At 39.9% G+C, this 19,364-nt stretch overlaps 1 protein-coding gene and 1 pseudogene across 1 annotated transcript in view; one reads left to right on the forward strand and one right to left on the reverse strand.

The window, feature by feature from the left end:
• The window catches only part of TCEA1 (transcription elongation factor A1), a 98,794-nt gene that overhangs the window by 73,762 nt on the left and 5,668 nt on the right, over nt 1-19,364 (reverse strand). The window contains exons 3-5 of the mRNA XM_071207816.1: nt 8,926-8,991; nt 2,807-2,854; nt 520-590 (exon numbers count right to left, since the gene is read on the reverse strand). Coding sequence (XP_071063917.1) covers nt 520-590; nt 2,807-2,854; nt 8,926-8,991 — 185 coding nt within the window. The remainder of the gene's footprint in view (nt 1-519; nt 591-2,806; nt 2,855-8,925; nt 8,992-19,364) is intronic.
• Nucleotides 9,770-10,366, forward strand: LOC139436449 (cAMP-dependent protein kinase type I-alpha regulatory subunit pseudogene; annotated as a pseudogene).

Consider the following 19,364-nt stretch of genomic DNA (forward strand, 5'->3'; position numbering starts at 1 on the left):
AAAACGAACTGAATTATAGTTATAGAGGGCCATGGAATACTAAGCAACAGAGAGCAGGCTTTGGAGTTTGTGGAAGGAGAAAGAATATTTATCTTGCACGGGTTTTGTATGAGTTAATTTATAAGAAACACCTAGCTTGTTAATTAGGCAAATAATGCTCAAGCAACGGCATATATTACAATCATTGCTCTAAAATCTACCTTGAACATCATTTTCATTCTTTATCATTATATCATTGTTCTCATCATTATTTCAATTCCCCTTGGGGAAGATAAGTGGCAATCACTATTGAACATTCTGCTCTTTATAGATCAAAGCAAAAAAATTTATTAAGCAGAAATGAAAACTGATAAATGCCCTTCCTTGCCATCAGCTTCACAGTCACTGACTATGAAGGGAGCCCACGTGGACACTGGCAAACAAGTCAGAGAACAATCAGAAAGGAAGGAAGCCAGCGCGGGGTCAGTACACTGCTGGATCTAAGAATGCTGGGTTATCACCGGGGGTCTCTGAACTTACCATTTTCTGCTGCCTGCTTGATTCCAGGTTCATCCTCCTGTGAATTGGGCGAAAGCCCAATAATATCAAACCTGGAAAACAAGGCAACATCTTAAAAGAATCATGTGATTCTAAGAAAATTTATTCCTCAGTATGCTTTAATAAACTCAGAGAAGTTTAGATTAAAAGGGCTAGAACATGAAAATCAAATTCAAATATTTAGCAGGACCAAAACCTAAATTTATGAAATCTGACATTCTGTGTGATGTTCCTGTCAGCCCAGCGATAGATTCTAAAGTTAAAAACTCATGGTGTCACATAATTTTAGGGTGAGGACAGCCTAGGAAATTACCTGTTCAGTCTTACACCTAACCGTGAATCCCACCCTACAACCCTTGATATGTTAGCAATAAAGTCTAGCTTTTCATTTTCTTCCTTTATTAAATCAAGTCAATTCAAGGAAGTAAGTTATTTTTATTCATAATGTGACTCATTTTTAAAAATATATATATTTTTATAAGGGAAGTTGAGAGCTTATAAAACAATCCTGCATAATGAGCAGGATTCCCATACACCGCTCTTCCACCAACACCTTCCATTGTTGTGGAACATTTATTACAAATTATGACAGGACATCATCAGGCTATTACCACTAACTATGTTCTAAAGCATACATTTGGTGTATTTTTTCCATACACCCCCTATTATTAACCCGATGTATGGTAGTACACATTTCTTATAGTTCATGAAAGAACATTCTCATGTGTACTGTTAATCACAGTCTATCTTCTTCCACCACATGGTTCAACATGTACTCTTGCATGCACTAAACTTCAAACCTATTTAACAGAAGTATTTATAATGATCTTCATCTACTTTCTAAAAAACTTTTTTATCATGAATTGCAGATACCTCGAAACAGAAATCAAGAGAAGCATTCCATTGGCCCTTTCTACCTGACTATTAGGTTATATGATTTCATTATGGTCTCCCACAACATTAGGTAGTTTGGTTCTGGAATTGAGATTGTGCAAATGGGGAAGATAGAAGACCCCAAAGACTAAATAAAATTAACAAGCATTCTCAAGCGGATAGGAAAGAAAGGGCAGGTGTGGGTTAGAGAAGGGTGGGAAAGCAGAGGGGGCTTAGTCCAGATGAGGTCTAAGAACAAGGAGTGTAGAAACAGGGAAGCAAGGTCAAAGGACGAGCAGTTATGCTTAACAGTCAAGTCTCAAGTGAAGTATTTCTGAGAGGGGGCAGTTCCAGATGACAAGGCCCAAGAAATGACTGTGGAGGACTAAAGGATCAAACGAGGTCAAGAAGTGACAAGCCTGCTGTGATGGTCTGAAGCTGTATGCAACCCAGAAAAACCCAATTCTTCCATTTACCCCATTCCTATGGGTGCAGATCTATTAAGATGTAGCCCACCTCCATCAGGATGGGTCGTCATCCTATTCCTGGAGCCCTTTATAACAAAATGAAGTTCAGACAGAGAGACAGAGAGAAAGCCCGAGGAAGCAAGCGGCTAGACCTCACTGGAAGAGGCCAGGGGAGGCCGCCATGTGCCCTGCCACATGACAGGAGCCGAGGATCAGCAGCAGCCTTGATGACACCATGATTTGGACTTTTTTCCAGCCTCAAACTGTGAGCAAATACATTCCCATTGTTTAAGTTGACCTGTTTCATGGTATTTACAACCTAGGAAATTAAAAGACCTGTCAAGGCCTTGAACAGGTCATTGGCATTGGATCCTGCTGTCACCTAGAAGGTAAAATGATGGCATGAGTTGGAGTAGAAAGGAAAATAGGTGGCAAACTCATCAGTCTGAGAACAGACCTGATGACAGAAGCCTGGCAGGGCAGTGTGGGGAAATTAGCATCTTCCAGTAGCTCAGAGGTGCACAAACTGACCCTGTTTCCTGACCATAAAGAACACAAGGAATGAGAGGGCACCTTCAGAGAGTGGAAGAGGAAGGGCCAATAACCTGGAAGAGGAAGGAGGAAGTAGCGCAATCAGAGTTGCTGCTACATGGCATTCAAGTGTCTGGTTTTAGAAATCAACAAATGTTTTTCAAGCAGTAGATGTTCTTCCACAATGCTTCTATTCACCCATCCTCTCCTCTCTGTGCAGCTCCTTAAAAGTTTAATCCTGAGTCTAAAGTATGGAAACGTTAATTAAAGGTTAAACTTAATTTTAATTAGGAAACTTTGAGATTTAAAAATAGTTACTTGAAAACTGCTGTATGCAAAACTACTTCCCATAAAAGTAATATAAACAAAAAGTTCTTACTGAATAAATTCTTACTTACCAAGAAGGCATACTCATGTTCATATTTAATGTAACAGGCATAACTGGCCTAAATAGGAAAGAAAAAAAAAAAAGGTAAAATAAGACTATCAAAACAAAACAGGAAATCTCATAAACTATTTAAATTATAATTCATTACTTGAGGTAGATAAGAAAACTATATGCTGCCATTTTCACACAGTAGTAGTCCCTTGAGCAGTTTTATCACATCCACACCTGTACAAATCTTTCCCTGTGTCCTCCAAATGTATCCTAAACTCAGAGCAGCAGGTTAGGAAGCACTATACCTGGCAAATAAAGAACTGTTTCCTTTTTCAACATCCTTATTTGATACTTTTAAACTATACACAAGCAATTTATACCACAGATGCTGTAGCATCAATTCTGAAATGCTCAGCTTACATTTTTTATTATTTCCTGGTTATTACCTATACCTGCTTGATTAAGAAACCTCTAAACAAATAAGGGAAATATAAGATTTTCATGGGTGTTCATTAAACCCAAATTTAGTCTGTGATGAAAAATTTCCAGGTCAATCTGCATACAGCTAGGGGCAAAAGGAAAGAAAGATACACAATTAACTACATCCCACCACCATCATCCTGATTCATGAAACGAGCCATCTTGGAGGTTTTGAAATGTTATCACAATTTCTCCGAGAACACAAATTTCCCTTGGTTGGGAAATAACTTTAAACCAAATTCAATCCTGGGGTAAAGAATTATAATAGCAGGAAATTCTAACATAATCAAGAGTTCTTTCTCTTGTTTAAAAAAGCAGGAGGACAGAACAGTCTTGCCATAAGAGTTACTGTTGCCTAAAAAGGTATTTCAGGTTAAAAAGAGGAATGAAAGTATGTTTTCTTATTTAATTTTCTCAGAGATTGTTCCTCTTCCCATTCTAGTGGTTGTAAAATAGTATCTCGTTATAGTTTCGATTTGCATTTCCTTAATGGCTACTGACATTGAGCATCAAAAGAATCTCATTTTATTTGATACCAACTTAACTTCAATAGTATACACATGCTATGTTTCTATATCCCTGTCCCTGATTTTTAAGTTGCTCTTGTCAGAAACTACATATTTATACATTGTATGCCCCAAATCATAGAGTTATCATTTCTTTTTATGTTTTTGCATTTTAGATCCTGTAGGAAATAAAAAGGAGAGTTACAAATCAAAAACACCATAGTACTGGCATTTATATTTACCCTTGTAATATCTAATGCATTGCTTTTCTCTTGAGGCTTTCAAAATTCTGTCTCTGGCATTCAACAGTCTGATTATAGTGTGCCTTGATATCTTTGAATTTATCCTGTTTGGGGTTAGCTGTGCTTTTTGGGTATGTATGTTAATGTCTTCCATAAATTTGGGGAATTTTCAGCCATTATTTCTTCAAATATTTCCTCTGTCCCTTTCTCTCTTTCTCCATCTGGGACTCCCATAATGTTTACTTCTTCATTCTTTTTTTTCTTCCTCATATTGAATATTCAGTAGTCTTATCTTCAAGTTCACTGATTCTTCTGTCAGCTCCAATCTGCTGTTGAACCCTTCTAGACAATTTTTTATTTCAATGATTGTGGTCTTCAGCTCCATCTGGGTCCTTTTTATGATTCCTATCACTATACTGCAACTCTCATTTTATTCATACATCATTTGCCTGATATATTTTAGTTTTTGTCTGCGTTCTGTAGCTGTTTGTGTATATTAAAGATCATTTTAAAAATTCTTTGTCAGGTATTTTCAGACTTATCTTCTTGGTTGATGCTTTCTTTTACTATTAGTATTATTTCCCCAACTCCTGTCCTGAGATGGCCCACATCTGCTTGTTCACTGACTGCCTGTTTTTGTTTTTTTTTCTTTGGGAGGCACTGGAAATAGAACCCAGGACCTCCCAAGTGGAAGGCGGCAACTGCTCCCTGCTTGTTTTTTCTTGCTGTTTTTTTGCTCATTGCCTGCTTGTTGCTTTTTTTCTCATCTGTTTGTTACTCTGCTAATTGTTTTTGCTCATTATCTGGTTGTTGTTTATCTTCTTTAGGAGGCACAGGAACCACGAATACAGGTCCTCCCACATGGAGGTCACAAAAGCGATGTTTTCTGATGTTTTATTGAGTTCCTTTGAATAGGTGATTATTTCCTGTTTCTTTTTATGCCTTGTAATCATTGCACAATGGATGTTTTGAAATTTAATGTTAACCTTGGAATTTAGTGTTTGAAGTGTCTGTCCCTTTGCTTGTATTAAGCTAGCATATAGACAGAGATTCCTTTAAGGTCAGGAATGAGCCATAAAGCTATTTTTCCCATAGGCTTTGTTTGCAGATTGGCCATTTGTTGGCTCCTACAGATCTCTGACAGCCTAACAAGTAACCTGAAGAATAGCCCACGGCAAAAAGGCAGGGTCTCCTTTAGTCTTTCCTAAGCATGTGTCTTGTACTGGGTGTGTACTCAGCCTTAGGAATTCCCCCATTTACATGGATCCAAATGCACCTCTTTTCTTTATGAAATAAGTCTAAGTCTTTCCTTAGGGAGTGCTGTTATACGTTTCAAAGCTGGCAAACCTTTGCCCCAGGCTGTGGCAAATTATTTCTTGCACTGATTTAGCTATCCCAGGAGCCAACTCTGCATTCAAGGCAGGTTCTGGGACACTGAGCCAGAGATGAGTGCCTGGTTCAGTCCTGCAGGCTGCCACCAGGTAGTATGAGACATGCACCTCACTATGCAGAGAGGGTTACTTAGTTAGCTCCCAAAGCAGGAACAGTGATTGGCAACGACAGTGCCATATACTTGCACACCAAACCGTGAATGGAGCCGGGGGAAGGGCCAGCAATGGTGCTGTGAAGATTTGCTACCATTTTTAAGTTGTCTTTGTCTTGATTTGGTGCTCATCCAGTTACTGCAACACTTTAACTGTTTTCTGGAGCTCTGAGAAAGACTTGTCAGTTTTCGCTTAATGTTTAAAAATTCTGTGTACGGGTAACCACAGTGAAATCGCCCCTTGGTGAAATCATTCCTGTTAACATTTTGACCTGATTTTGCTTCAAACTTACTAGTTTCTTTCTTTTTTTTTTTAAAGATTTATTTTTATTTATTTAATTCCCCTCCCCTGGTTGTCTGTTTTCTGTGTCTTTTTGCTGCGTCTTGTTTCTGTGTCCGCTTCTGTTGTCGTCAGAGGCACGGGAAGTGTGGGCGGTGCCATTCCTCGGCAGGCTGCTCCCTCCCTCGCGCTGGGTGGCTCTCCTTACGGGGTGCACGCCTTGCGTGTGGGGCTCCCTTACGCGGGGGACACCCCTGCGTGGCACGGCACTCCTTGCACGCATCAGCACTGCGCATGGCCAGCTCCACATGGGTCAAGGAGGCCCGGGGTTTGAACCGCGGACCTCCCATATGGTAGACGGACGCCCTAACCACTGGGCCAAAGTCCGTTTCCCTTATCAAGTGTTTTTTGATATTTAATTTCCACATATTCTAAATGTCAAAAGATGCATCTCTAACTAACTTTTTCTCCTCGGAATTATTTTGCTATGGACCTTTCTTCTTTAGCCCTTTACATAAAGAAAGTATGTTTAAACAATACCAACTGGTATGTGATTAAAGTAATGCCCCAGAGGTATTTCTACAAATGGATACACTTTAAAGAAGAAGGACATTAATATTTATCATAATGCAGGAACAGAATATTATGAAATGATAAAAAGTAACTTAAGAAAATGGTGGCAATTTTAAAAATCAATGAATATATATTAGTAAAACAAAAAGAAAAAGGTCTAAAATGACAGTAAGGGTGTAACTGTGACTTTTAGCGTAAAGTAGGAGATAACAACTCTACAAATCTCTTTGAATGACTTCGAGGCTTCCAGTGTCCCATAAAAGATACAGCTACCACAGCAGTAATAGTCTGCCTCCAGCTGCATAAGCAGGATTTGAGAATAGCACCTATCTCAGTAACATTTCTACAGAAAAGGCAAGGAGAGAAGAAATACGTGAATAAAATCCAAAGGCTTAATTGTTTAAATCATAAGACTTTACAGTGTGTTTTTTGTTTTTTGAGGTACTGGGGCCAGGGGTTGAAACCAGAACCTCGTATGTGGGAAGGTGGATCTCAACAACTGAGCTACACTGGCCCACTGCAACATACTTAAAAAAGAAAGATATATCTTATTATTTCTGGCTACCCCCTCATTGTTTGCACTTGCTGTGTCTGTTGGTTATGTGCCTGTCTTCTTTTTAGGAGGCACTGGGAACCGAACCCAGGACCTCTCGTGGGAGGGAGGCACCCAATCTTCTGAGCCACCTCCGTTCCCCATTTTGTTGTGTCCCTCATTATGTTGTCCTCCTGTCTCTTGTGTCATCTTGTTATATCAGTTCGCTGCACCAGTCTGTCACACCACCTCGCTGTCTTGCTTGTCTTCTATAGGAGGCACTGGGAACCCAACCCAGGACCTCCCATGTGGCAGGTGGGAACATAATCACTTGAGCCACATCTACTTCTCACAGTGTGCTTTTACCATTTTTTTTTTAAGATTTATTTTTTATTTCTCTCTCCTCCCCCCCACATTTGTCTCATCTCTTGTGTCCATTCGCTGTGTGTTCTGTGTCCACTTCTATTATTGTCAGCGGCACCAGGAATCTGTGTCTCTTTTTGTTGTGTTATTTTGCTGCATCAGCTCTCCATGCGTGCGGCACCACTCCTGGGCATGCTGCACTTTTATCGCACAGGGCGGCTCTCCTTACGGGGTGCACTCCTTGCGTATGGTGATCCTCTACACGAGGGACACCCAAGTGGCACGACACTCCTTGTGCGCATCAGCACTGCACAGGGGCCAGCTCACCACACGGGTCAGGAACCTTGGACCTCCCATGTGGTAGGCAGATGCTCTATCAGTTCAGCCAAATCTGCTTCCCACAATATGCTTTTAAAAACAATGAAACACTTGATCTACACAACAAACATGAAGTGGGATTATCTGGTAAGTTTTATTTTGAAGTATTTCTTGGAGATGAGATTATTGAGAACATACATTTATAATTAAAACATTCTCTATAATATATAAAGAGATTATATAACTTGGTACAAATCTTTATAAAAATCTTAAAAATGCCATTAATTTGGAATAAAAAAACCAATCTGAGTTTTATCTAAATATTAAGCATAAATTAAAATTTGGGTAAATGGTTAGAATTATTAAAATCCTACGATATGCTATTATCATGTGATGAATGGACAATATACACAATAACACAATAGTTCATAAAATATGCCTCTGTATGGCACAAGAAGGGATGACTGGTAAGCCCTGGTGCATGGTATTAACCAGGCTTGGCTGCTTTTGCTTCTGCTTCATCAGAGGCTGTGCTCTCATTTTTAGTTTCTCCATTTCTGCAGGTAACTCTTTTAGTTTCTTGGTTAGCCACTTTGGGCTGTTTTCCCTTTCCTCCCCTTTTTCCTTTTTGGTCAATCAACTTTTTGATTTATCCTCTTCTGTTTTTTTGGCTTCACTTTCCCTTTTTAGCTAAGAACCATACTGATTCCCTCTTGGGCTCCTCCACCACCCCTTTGGCTGAGCTGACCTTCCTCTTGCCTTAGCCCATTTTTAAATTGTGTTTTTTGTGTTTTTGCTGTTGGGTTGTAGGATTTCTTTATATAGACAATCACCTGATTTTAAGTGGCAGACAGAACCAGGACTTGCAATCGAGTTTATCAGACTCCAAAGCTTATGTTCTTACTAGAATACTGCCTCTAATTGAAAAAAATTACAGAGTATTTCTATTAATATGTAATTTTTCTAATAAAATCTGAAAGGCAAATTTCCTTCAGAGATAACTCGCCTATATCCTTAGAACTAAAAGTATCTGTACATCTAAAAGAATTTTTCTGGTGATAAGAGCACATTACGCCTGAGAGCAACATTTTAAATTTCTCAACAAAATAGAAAAGTGAAAAGAAATAAAAATTAACCAAGAGATCATTTAGTTTTAAAGAATCTCTTAATCTTTATTCTTGTGAACATTCTAAAGATAAAAAATTAATTATATTCAAATGCTTTTTCCTGAAAAGCATTTGCTAGCACAAGTATACCTCCTCAGATTCTAAATGAAAAGTCCATAGATTAGAAATACTTACGCATGTGGGCAGATATATTTGATATGTGAACTTCTGATACCTGCAAAGGCTTCTGCCCATCCGTGCCTGATGGAGAAAAAATTGGAATAATGCTCTTAGACATTATTTTAAACTCCAATAGATTAGCAATAAAATAGTACATAAAGAAATCAGAGATAAACGTTAACTTGTTAAAATATTTTAAATTATGTCACATCAATGCTATTAAAGCAACCACCTCGAAACAACAGAACTATTGTTATTCACGCTTTACCTACTATAAAGGTTATCACTCATTACTGCTGAAGGTGATGTGTTGTCTATATATATCCATAGAGCTTTACAATTTCCAAAATAGAAATACATTTTTATCTCTTTTTAAACTCAGAGCAAAATGGCTACCAGTAAGGCAACATGGATAACCTAAGTCACATTTTATATAAGGAAAGAAGCCTTAGAGTACGAGCAAAATAATTTAATTACCTAAGATCTCTACACTATTCAAAATGACATTTCCTGTTATATATGTGCCTATTCAAACCAGAATACCTGAAAAATGGACCAGAAATAAACAGTTCATCATTTGATGTATTTACTTTGAATTTTTATACATATTAATGAATACATATGCATTTTGTACAGGTAGAATCATATAAACACAAAGTTTCCTGCTTGTTTTCACTTAAGACTATACCTGTTAACTTTTTTTAGTATGAAAGAAAGGATTAGAAATGCCAATGTGTCAGTTGGCCATAAAGAGCTGTGGTTGAAAGCCTAGAGGAAGCTCACCCCCACAGCTCTGCACCCATCGCCTTCCCAGAGACAACCCTGGTGCCTGGCAATGAGAAGGAGCGCAGCCGCCAGGATGTGTGAGCTCTACCTCCAGAAACACAACAAGGATTCTACTGCGCAGTCATGTAGGGCCCAGCCTGACAGACCCATGGCTTTCCTCAGGGAATACTTTCAAGAGGTTGGACAAGGAAGCTAAAGACACTGCTGGAGGAAGCAAGAACCTTTTCAGACTCTCCTCCAACCAAGCCAGAGGCGAAGGGCCTAAGGCAAGGAGGTGCCATCAGAGCTGACGTCCACAAGGAGGAAGAGGCTGCATCACACAGTTGGCAAAGACTATGCCAAAAGATTACAAAACACAATGGCTGCTTTAGCCAAAGACAGTGAAAACAATGTGCTGTTTTCACATCTTGATAATAATGAAAGAAGTGGTATTTTTGATGTCATGTTTCTAGTTTTCTTTATTGCTGGAGAGACTGTTACTCTGCAAGGTGATGAAGGGGATAAATTCTATGGAATTGATCAAGGAGAGATGGAGGTCTTGTCAACAATGAACGGGCAACCACTGTTGGGGAAGGAGGGAACGTTGGAGAACTTGCTTTGGTATGTAGAACCCCTTAGAGAAGCCACTGTGAAAGCAAAGACAAAAGTGAAATTGTGGGGCACTGACTGAGACAGTACAGCAATATGGCCTATGTATACATTCAAACTTATTCTATATCCAAGTATGCCTAGTTCCCTGGAAAGCCAATTGAGAGGTATAAACTCTATAGGGTCTGGATATTCAGGGAGAATGCAAACTAAATGTGCTAATTCAAGCTTACCTGGCATGTGGGGGGTACATGTTAATTCAAGCTTACCTGGAAAGCAGGGGATATGTTAATTCAAGCTTACCTTGAGGATATAACCTATCTGATACTCAGATAAAACACTTGAAGAAACTAACAAAAAAGTCCTTTTGTATATAAGTACTGTTTGACTCCTCACTCCTACATCCTCTATATAAAAAGGACCTAAAAATCCTATTCAGGCTTGGTTTTTATTAGGACAGGAGTCCCTTGAGTCTGGCTGGTCATAATAAATCTTCCTTCTCAGCTTCTCGTGTCCTGGCCTTCAATACCACGTCTACCCGGCTTCTCTCTGCTACAACAATAGAAGAATCCTTACAGGAAGCAGGCAGAGAAAGCAGAAGACACGTGAGGTGTTCCTTAGTAAAGTGCCCATTTTAGAATCTCTGGCCAAGTGGGAACATGTCACAGCCGCTGATGAACTGGAACCAGTCCAACTGAAGACAGGGAAAAGGTTTTGGTGCAGGGAGAACAAATAACGTTCTTGGTTATTTTAGAGGGTTTAGCTGCTGCGCAGTAACATCGGTCAGAAAATGAAGAGTCTGTTGAAGTGGAAAGACTGGGGCCTTCTGGTTATTTTGCTGAAATCATGCTACTGATGAATGGTCCTCGTGTTGCCGAGTAATGGCTTGTGGTCTGGTGGAGTGTGTGAAGCTGGACCAACCTAAATTTGAACATGTTCTCAGAGCATGCTTGGATACCCTCATCACAACATCCAGCAGTACAACCGTTTGTGTCACTGTCTGTCTGAAATGTGTCTCCTGCGCCCCCCTTTCCTCCTCTCCCCCATCTGTGCTTCACTCATGCAGACTGCTCTATTTTCCCTCTTTGTAGTGCTAAATGCCAATGGCATTGCAGCTTCTGTCAGTTTATATTAAAAATTGCTTTTATTGCACTGTTCTTAATTTGAAGCATTATCTGAATGCTCATACACAGTTAAATAGAAAGAGTTCGAAGGGGGAAAAAAGAGCTATAGTTGAAGGGAAGGGAAATAACATTTCTGAAGAGGAACAAATACAGGACAAGAAAAACCCAAGTTTTGGGAACAAGATTACACAGAGAAACAGGATAAAGTAAATAAAAAGTAGGTAAAAGAGGAAAAAGCACATACAAGGAAAACCTAATGTTATGTACTAACACATTATATAATTATATACAATTATATAAAATTCTGATCAAGATGGTTAAGTGAGATGCTTCAGGACTCCGTCTCTTCACAGAAGCTTTGAACAACAAGCAACAACTGGCAGAAACAGCTTTCTCAGAGAACCAGAAAATAGTTAAAGGACCGCAGCAGGAGGGCAAGCTCCGAATCTAGAAAAGGGCTACGTAAAGGTGGAAAGGTCACGTGGTGCCCTGGCTGGCCCCTCTCCCAGTGTGGACCCCTGGTCCCGGTCCTGGAGGGAACAGAGTAACCACCCTGCACGTACGGGAAGCACGGATAGGTGGCCCAGTCTGTCCGGCGGTGCCTGAGGGACACCCATCCCACAACGTGCCCTGAGTGTGGAAGGCAGCACATGGTGCTCTGGCGCTCTCCTACAGAATGCTGTGGTGAGCAGTCGCCACGCTGCCTGGGGCAAGGACTGCTGGCGGTGGGACAAAGTGCAGTGCCTGGGACCGTGAGAAACCTGCTTCCTAGGGAAGAGGGGATATTCAGAATGGAGAAGGGAAATTCCTAGGGCTACACATGTGTGTCCAAGACAAGCAGAATCAGCAGAAAGGGTCCCTTTGGCCTGGAGGATACGCTTAATCCATGATACGGACAAGCTCGCTTGTATAGGTCAATCTGCAAAGACTGGGGAAGGGTTTTCTATTTTCCTTCTTTTTTTTGTTAGCTCCTGACATTCAAGGAAAGCTCTACATAACACTAGCTGGACACAAGCTTAAGGAATAGAGGCCTCAGTCTAAATTCCAGCAATAACGCAGCCAAATATCCAAATGTCCAGGTTTCAACAAAAGATTACAAAATATACAAAGAAACAGAAAGCAATGGTGAGGCAGTGGAAAAGACTAAAGGATTACAAACCGTCAGTGAGGAGAACCAGACAGGAGACATTCAGACAAAGATTTTTTAATGGCCCTAAAATTTTTCCAAGAGCTAAAGGAGGGAAGAGTATGTGGTTCAAGTGGTTGAGCACCTGCTTCCCACATGGGGGATCCCGGTTTGGTCCCCCATGCCTCCTAAAAGTAAAAACAAAACAAATGAAAAAACCAACTCAGGGGAGCCAGTGTGGCTCAGTGCTTGAGCACCAGCTTCCCACTTAAGAGGTCCTGGATTCAATTCTCGGCCCCAGCACCTAAAAAAAAAAAATTCACTAGAGGAGTTCAAGGGCAGATTGGAGCTCAGAAGAATTAGAAGAATCAGAGAACTTGGTGTTAAGACCTCTGAAATCAAATGGTCTGTGGAGTCTGAGGAGTAGGAAAAAGAATGAAGAAATGTGAACAGAGTCTGTGTGACACCATCAGGCATTACAAAAAGACTCTCAGAGGACAGAAAGAATATTCAAAGAAATAAGGGCTGAAAACTTACCAAATCTAGAGACATCAATATACACATCCAAGGTCAACAGACTCCAAATATGACACACCTAAACAGAACCACACCATGATAACTGAACTGTCTAAACACCAAAGACTGAGAATTCTGAAGGCTGCAAGAGAGAAGCATAATGTCACATACAATGGAGCCTCAGTAAGACTAAGTGATTTCTCATAGGAAACTAAGCAAGAAGGCAGTGGAATGACATATTTAAAGTACTGAAAGCAGGTAGTGGGTTTGGCTCGGTGGTTGGGCGTCTGCTTCCCATGTACGAGGTCCCACATTCAATCCCTGTTACCGCCTAAAAAAATAAAAAACATAAAGTGCTGAAAGCAAAAACATGCAAACAAAGAATTCTACAGCTAGCAATAGTGTCTTTCAAAAATGAGAGAGATTAAGGTATTTCCAGATAAACCAAAGTTGAGAGAATTTGTCATGACTAGACGAGCTACTACAAAAGATACCAAAGAGAGTTCTGCAGGTTAAAAGACAAGGACAGCAGGAATAGCTCAAACCACATGAAGAAATTAAGTATCTGATGAGGGTAATGACATGGGTAAAAACAAATAAAAGTACTGTTGTATTTTTGCTTTTAAATTCCAAAAGGATCTAAAAGAAATGCTTAAAATGTAATGGCAAACCAATGGTTCTGGACTCATAGTGCATTAAATATGTAAGGTGTAATGAGAGCTCCATAAAGGGGGGGGACTGAGGGGTACAGGAACAATTTATGTACGCTATTGAAGTTAAGGTGGAATTTAAACAAATGAGATTGTTACAGATATAGAAAATATCAGAGAACATACAAACTCCTAAAGGCAGAAAGAGGAATCAGTGAAAAATGAACATCGGGATTTTGGGGAAGAAGGGGAAATTCCAGGAACGGATGGCAGTGAGGGCCCTGTAGCACCCTGAATAGGATCAATGCCATCGAGCGATGTGCTTGAGATGGGGAGATTTATACTGCATATTTCCACAACTGAAAACAGAAAAACCAGAGATAAGGACAAATGTGAGATATGATACTGGATGGGATCTAAGAGTGGAGGAGAAAAGGATCAAATGGGAGATAGGAATAAATTTAGAATATAGAATATAAACTTTATGTCAACATTAAATTTCATGAATTTGCTAACTGTACTTAAGGTGATTACACAATTGAATATCCTTGTTCATAGGAAAAGCACACAAAGGTATTATATATATTTAAGGAGCACGCTGTATGCAACCTGCTATCAAACGATCAGAAATTAGGTAGATAAAATAGATGATATCGCATAGCTGGCAAAATGCTACTATTGGTGGATCTGGGTTATCTGAGGGTCTGGAGTATGTTCGAGTTCTCTGCCTGGGCTTTATATTTTTGCAACTGCCCTGTAAGGTTGAAGTTATTTCAAAATTAAAAATTTAAAAAAAAAAAAAAAAAAGGGAGGGAGAGGTTAAGACATTCCCAGATAAAAGCTGAGGGAGGTCATCACCACTGGACAGGCCCTACAGAAGAGTTCTTCAGATTGAAAGGAAAGGACAATGGACAATACACTAAAACCTCATGAAGAAATAAATTTCTGTGAGAGGATATGGCTCAAGCACTTGAGTGCTCGCCTCCCACATGGGAGGTCACAGGTTCAGTTCCTGGTTCCTCCTTATGAAAAAATGTGGGAAGTGGATGTGTTTCAAGCATTTGGGCACCCGCCTACCACATGGGTGGTCCCAAGTTTGGTTCCCAATGCCTCCTAGAGAAGAAAGCAAGACAGCAAGCTAACCCAACGGGCTGGTGCAATGGGCTGGTGTGGCAAGCTGATGTAACAAGATGGCACAACAAGGAGACACAAAGAGAAAACACAATGAGACACACAACGCAGCAGAAAAGTGGAGGTGGCTCAGGTGACTGAGCACCTCTCTCCTATATGAGAGGTGCCTGGTTCAGTTCCTGGTACCTCCTGAAGAGAGGATGAGCAGACAGAGAGAGCACACAGTGAGTGGACACACAGAGCAGACACTGAGCACAAACGAGGGAGCGGGAGAAATTTTTAAAAAAATCTTTAAAAACAAAGAAACAAAAAAACCAAGTACACAACACATGCCAACAACAAGCAAAAAAAACCAAACAAATCCCGAGCAAACAGACAAGGGAGCCATCTTGCAGGGGAGGGAGTAAAAAGCCTTTGGAAAAAAGGGAAACAGAGATCTTCGATAAGGTTAAGGATTGGGGTAAATATAAACACTACTACTATTGTATTTTTGACCTGTAATTGAACCACTTACTTTCTAAAATATCTAAAAGGCAAATGCATAAAATATAATGATAAATCAATGGTTTGGGCCTCAATGAATAAACATGTAATTTGAGATAAACTTCATACAGGTGGGAGGATGGAGCTGTGTTGGAACATAATCTGTGTATATTATTTAAATTAATTTGGTATCAAAGCAAATGAGATTGTTATAGATTAGGATATAAAATTTAAGCCCCATGGTAACTACAAAGAAAATATCATAAAATACGCAAGCTAGGAAGTGGACTTGGCCCAATGTACAGAGCGTCTGCCTACCAAATGGGAGGTCTGTGGTTCAAACCCCGGGCCTCTTTGACCCGTGTGGAGCTGGCCCACGCGCAGTGCTGATGCGCGCAAGGAGTGCCATGCCACGCAGGGGTGTCCCCCACATAGGGGAGCCCCACATGCAAGGAGAGCGCCCTGTAAGGTGAGCCGCCCAGAACGAAAGAAATCGCAGCCTGCCCAAGAATGGCGCCGCACACACGGAGAGGTGACGCAACAAAAAGAAACACAGATTCCCAGTGTAGAAGCGGTCACAGAAGAACACACAGCGAATGGACACAGAGAGGAAACAACTGGGGGCGGGGGAAAGGGAAAGAAATAAAAAATGAATCTTAAAAAATAAATAAATAAAATAAAATATGCAAGCTCGGAGACAGAAATTAAAGTACAGGATGCCAAGGGTGGGGGCAGGGGAAATGGTGACATAATGCATAATGGCTATAGTGTTTCTACTTGGGGAGATGGGAAAGTTTTACTAATGGAAGGCAGTGAGGGTACCAAATTATTGTAAATGTGATTAATCCCACTGAACACTATGCTCAGGAGTGATTGATGGGAAACTTTACATTATATAAATGTTTCCGCAATAAAATAAAATAAAATAAAAAGAACTAAAGAAACAATGACAATTAAGTGCAATACATGGGAAAACAGACATAGCTCAAGCTGTTGGGTGCCTGCCTACCACATGGGAGGTCCCGGGTTTGGTTCCCAGTGTCTCCTAAAGATGAGCAAGATGGCAAGCTGGTGCAATAAGCTGGCTCAATGAGGTGACACAATGAGGAAACATAATGAAGAGACAAAACAAGAAGGGAGGTCCTAGGTTGGGTTCTTGGTGCCTCTAAAAAGAAGACAAGCAGACAGAGAGAGCACACAATGAAAAGATAGAGAGCAGACAGTGAGCACAAACAATGAGGAGAAGGAGAGAAAAAAATAAATAAAATAAAATGCAATTCATGGTCCTGGATGGATCTACAAGGGGAAAAGGCTCAAATGAACATTATTGGGACATGAAAAAGCTGGCATATAGACTGTAAAGCTTTATATCAATGTTAAATTTCCTGAATTTGATAACTGCACTTAAGTTGGTCACATAGATAAGTATCCTTGTTCTTAGTATACAGAAGTAGTGTATGTTCAAGGAGCATGATGTTTACAACTACGCATTTGTTCAGAAAATGGATTAATAAATAGAAGGAACAATACAACAAATGTGGCAAAATATTCAAATTGGTGGATCTTGCTGGCTGTGGAGGAAGGGAAGGGGGTATGTTAGAGTTCTCTGTATGGAGTCTGTATTATTTTTGCAACTGTCCTTTTAGATTTAAAGCATTTCAAAATAAGAAGTTAAAAACAAAACAAAAACAAACTCTAACATTTGTAGTTAAAACAGGATCTTGTATTGTAATGATAAATTCTCTTTACCTGCCAGACTCAAACACTAAAGCATTCAGCTATAGGTCACTAGAGTTGGCTGAGGTTGGCCTCCTCTGGGCTTCAGTTTCACATTTTAAGGCGAAGGGATTCCTGAAATTAAACGCAGCCCAATGAATGTGGTTCCTGGGCTCACTGAAAGCCTAGACTCAATTTACTGACTTTGGAGCTAGGGTACGAGAGAAAGTTGAAGGAGAAGAAGTAGCTGCTCTGAGTCAGTCTGAAGATTGGAAAATCATTTTAAGATAGGGTAATGGTTACAGATTCTTCAGAAGGTATCCTCTTCTACCAGTTGGTAAGAGAACCTGATGCTCAGGTAAGGACTACACTGATTGACTCAAACATTCATTATAGACTTACGCCAAACAAGTGCTTTAATGGGTTTTTCATTGCTTTTTATACTATACACATCAATTTGTTATAGACTATTCAATATATTTATTTTTTGTTGTTAGAAAATTCTATTTTCAGTATAATTAAGAATGAGAGGGAAGCGGACTTGGCCCAATGGATAGGGCGTCCTCCTACCACATGGGAGGTCCGCGGTTCAAATCCCAGGCCTCCTTGACCCGTGTGGAGCTGGCCCATGTGCAGTGCTGATGCGCGCAAGGAGTGCCCTGCCATGCAGGGGTGTCCCCGCGTAGGGGAGCCCCATGCGCAAGGAGTGCGCCCTGTAAGGGGAGCCGCCCAGCACAAAAGAAAGTGCAATCTCCCCAGGAATGGCACCGCACACATGGAGAGCTGACAAAAACAAGATGACGCAACAAAAAGAAACAGAGATTCCTGTGTCGCTGATAAGGATAGAGCAGGCATAGAAGAACACACAGTGAATGGACACAGAGAGCAGACAACTGGGTGGGGAGGGGAGAGAAATTAAAAAAAAAAAAAATCTTAAAAAAAAAAAGAACAAGCAATGACTACTAAGGGGCGTTGCTAAAAGCCATTGATTATACACTTTGGATAGATTGTGAGGTATGTGAATATATCTCACTAAAACTTCTGTTTTTTTAGAGAATATTTCACGGTAAATGTGTAGTTAGCTTTGTAAATGGCAGACATGCATTTTACTGTGTATGATAAGCAGCATTACCCAGAGTTGATAACTACTTGACATGTGGGTGCCAATCCCAGATCCAGGGACCACTTTGGCTTACTAAGCAATTGAGGCCCTCTGTCACCAAGCCATACCTAGAGACCTTTGCGAAACAATGCTCCAAGCAGCATTTAAGATATAAAACATCTGTTGCAAAAGACAGTAGAGCCATGTAATAAAATGTTTCTTCCCTGGTCACCGCCAATGCTTATTTTACGTATGCTGTTTCAGTTCCTATCTTTTTCAATTCCTTAAGTTTATCATTTTCTATTTCAGAATTTGTCCTAATGACCTCAGGGATAACTAAATAAGCCCTAAACCTCATGATATTATTTCAGCTAATTATAGCTTTGGGAATGCAGAGCCACTGAAAATCACACTTAGGAAACACTCTACCACCTCCTTATTAGAGTCCAAAATAGAAAATGTCCAATTATATTACTCAAAACATTACTACATATAATAAAAGCTTGACTTACCTTGAGGTACTGATGTCAGTATCAACCTTACTCCCTTATAGTCTATAAAGTAAAACCACTTTACAAAGTACATTGAAGGAAAGACTAAAGGCCTTGGTGACTAGAAAAACAGAGAAAAATAAAATTTTACATTTCCGATGTTAATTTTAGACTTGTTCTTAATATAGTAAAACCATGGCTATTTTCTCCATACCAAAAAGGGTTCTATAGTGCTGGCTTTTTGTATTCTTCTGGCCCTCTGTAGTTCTCATAAAAATACATGTGGTTAAGAAAAAAGCTGGAGACGACTGTAGGTAAAGTACAATACCTTAAGTATATACACTCTTTGCAGTTCAAAGGCCTTTTGGCTTACTCACTAGTTTTTGGCCCTATTTTAGATAAGTGAGGAGCTGCCTTTCAATCTATTATTCAACCCAAATACATAGATAGCACAGCAATATTTCACATTAGACCTTGACTATTCATGGTTCTACCTACTATCTAAAATTGTAATCCCACAATTCACTTCTATTTTCTGCTTTTTCCTCAGATAGGCTGCCACTTTTAACTATTTTTGTTGACCACTTTTTATTTTAACCACTTATTTAATCATTTTAGTTCAACAACATTTATTTTAACTACATAAACTTGTTTCCCCACAATATACACACACACAGAGTATTTGGCAAAGAACTCTGGCCTAATGGAAGTCAAAGATAATGTCCTTCTTACGATAGAACA

This window comes from Dasypus novemcinctus, chromosome 14 (assembly GCF_030445035.2).
Source record: "Dasypus novemcinctus isolate mDasNov1 chromosome 14, mDasNov1.1.hap2, whole genome shotgun sequence".
Lineage (NCBI taxonomy): Eukaryota > Metazoa > Chordata > Mammalia > Cingulata > Dasypodidae > Dasypus > Dasypus novemcinctus.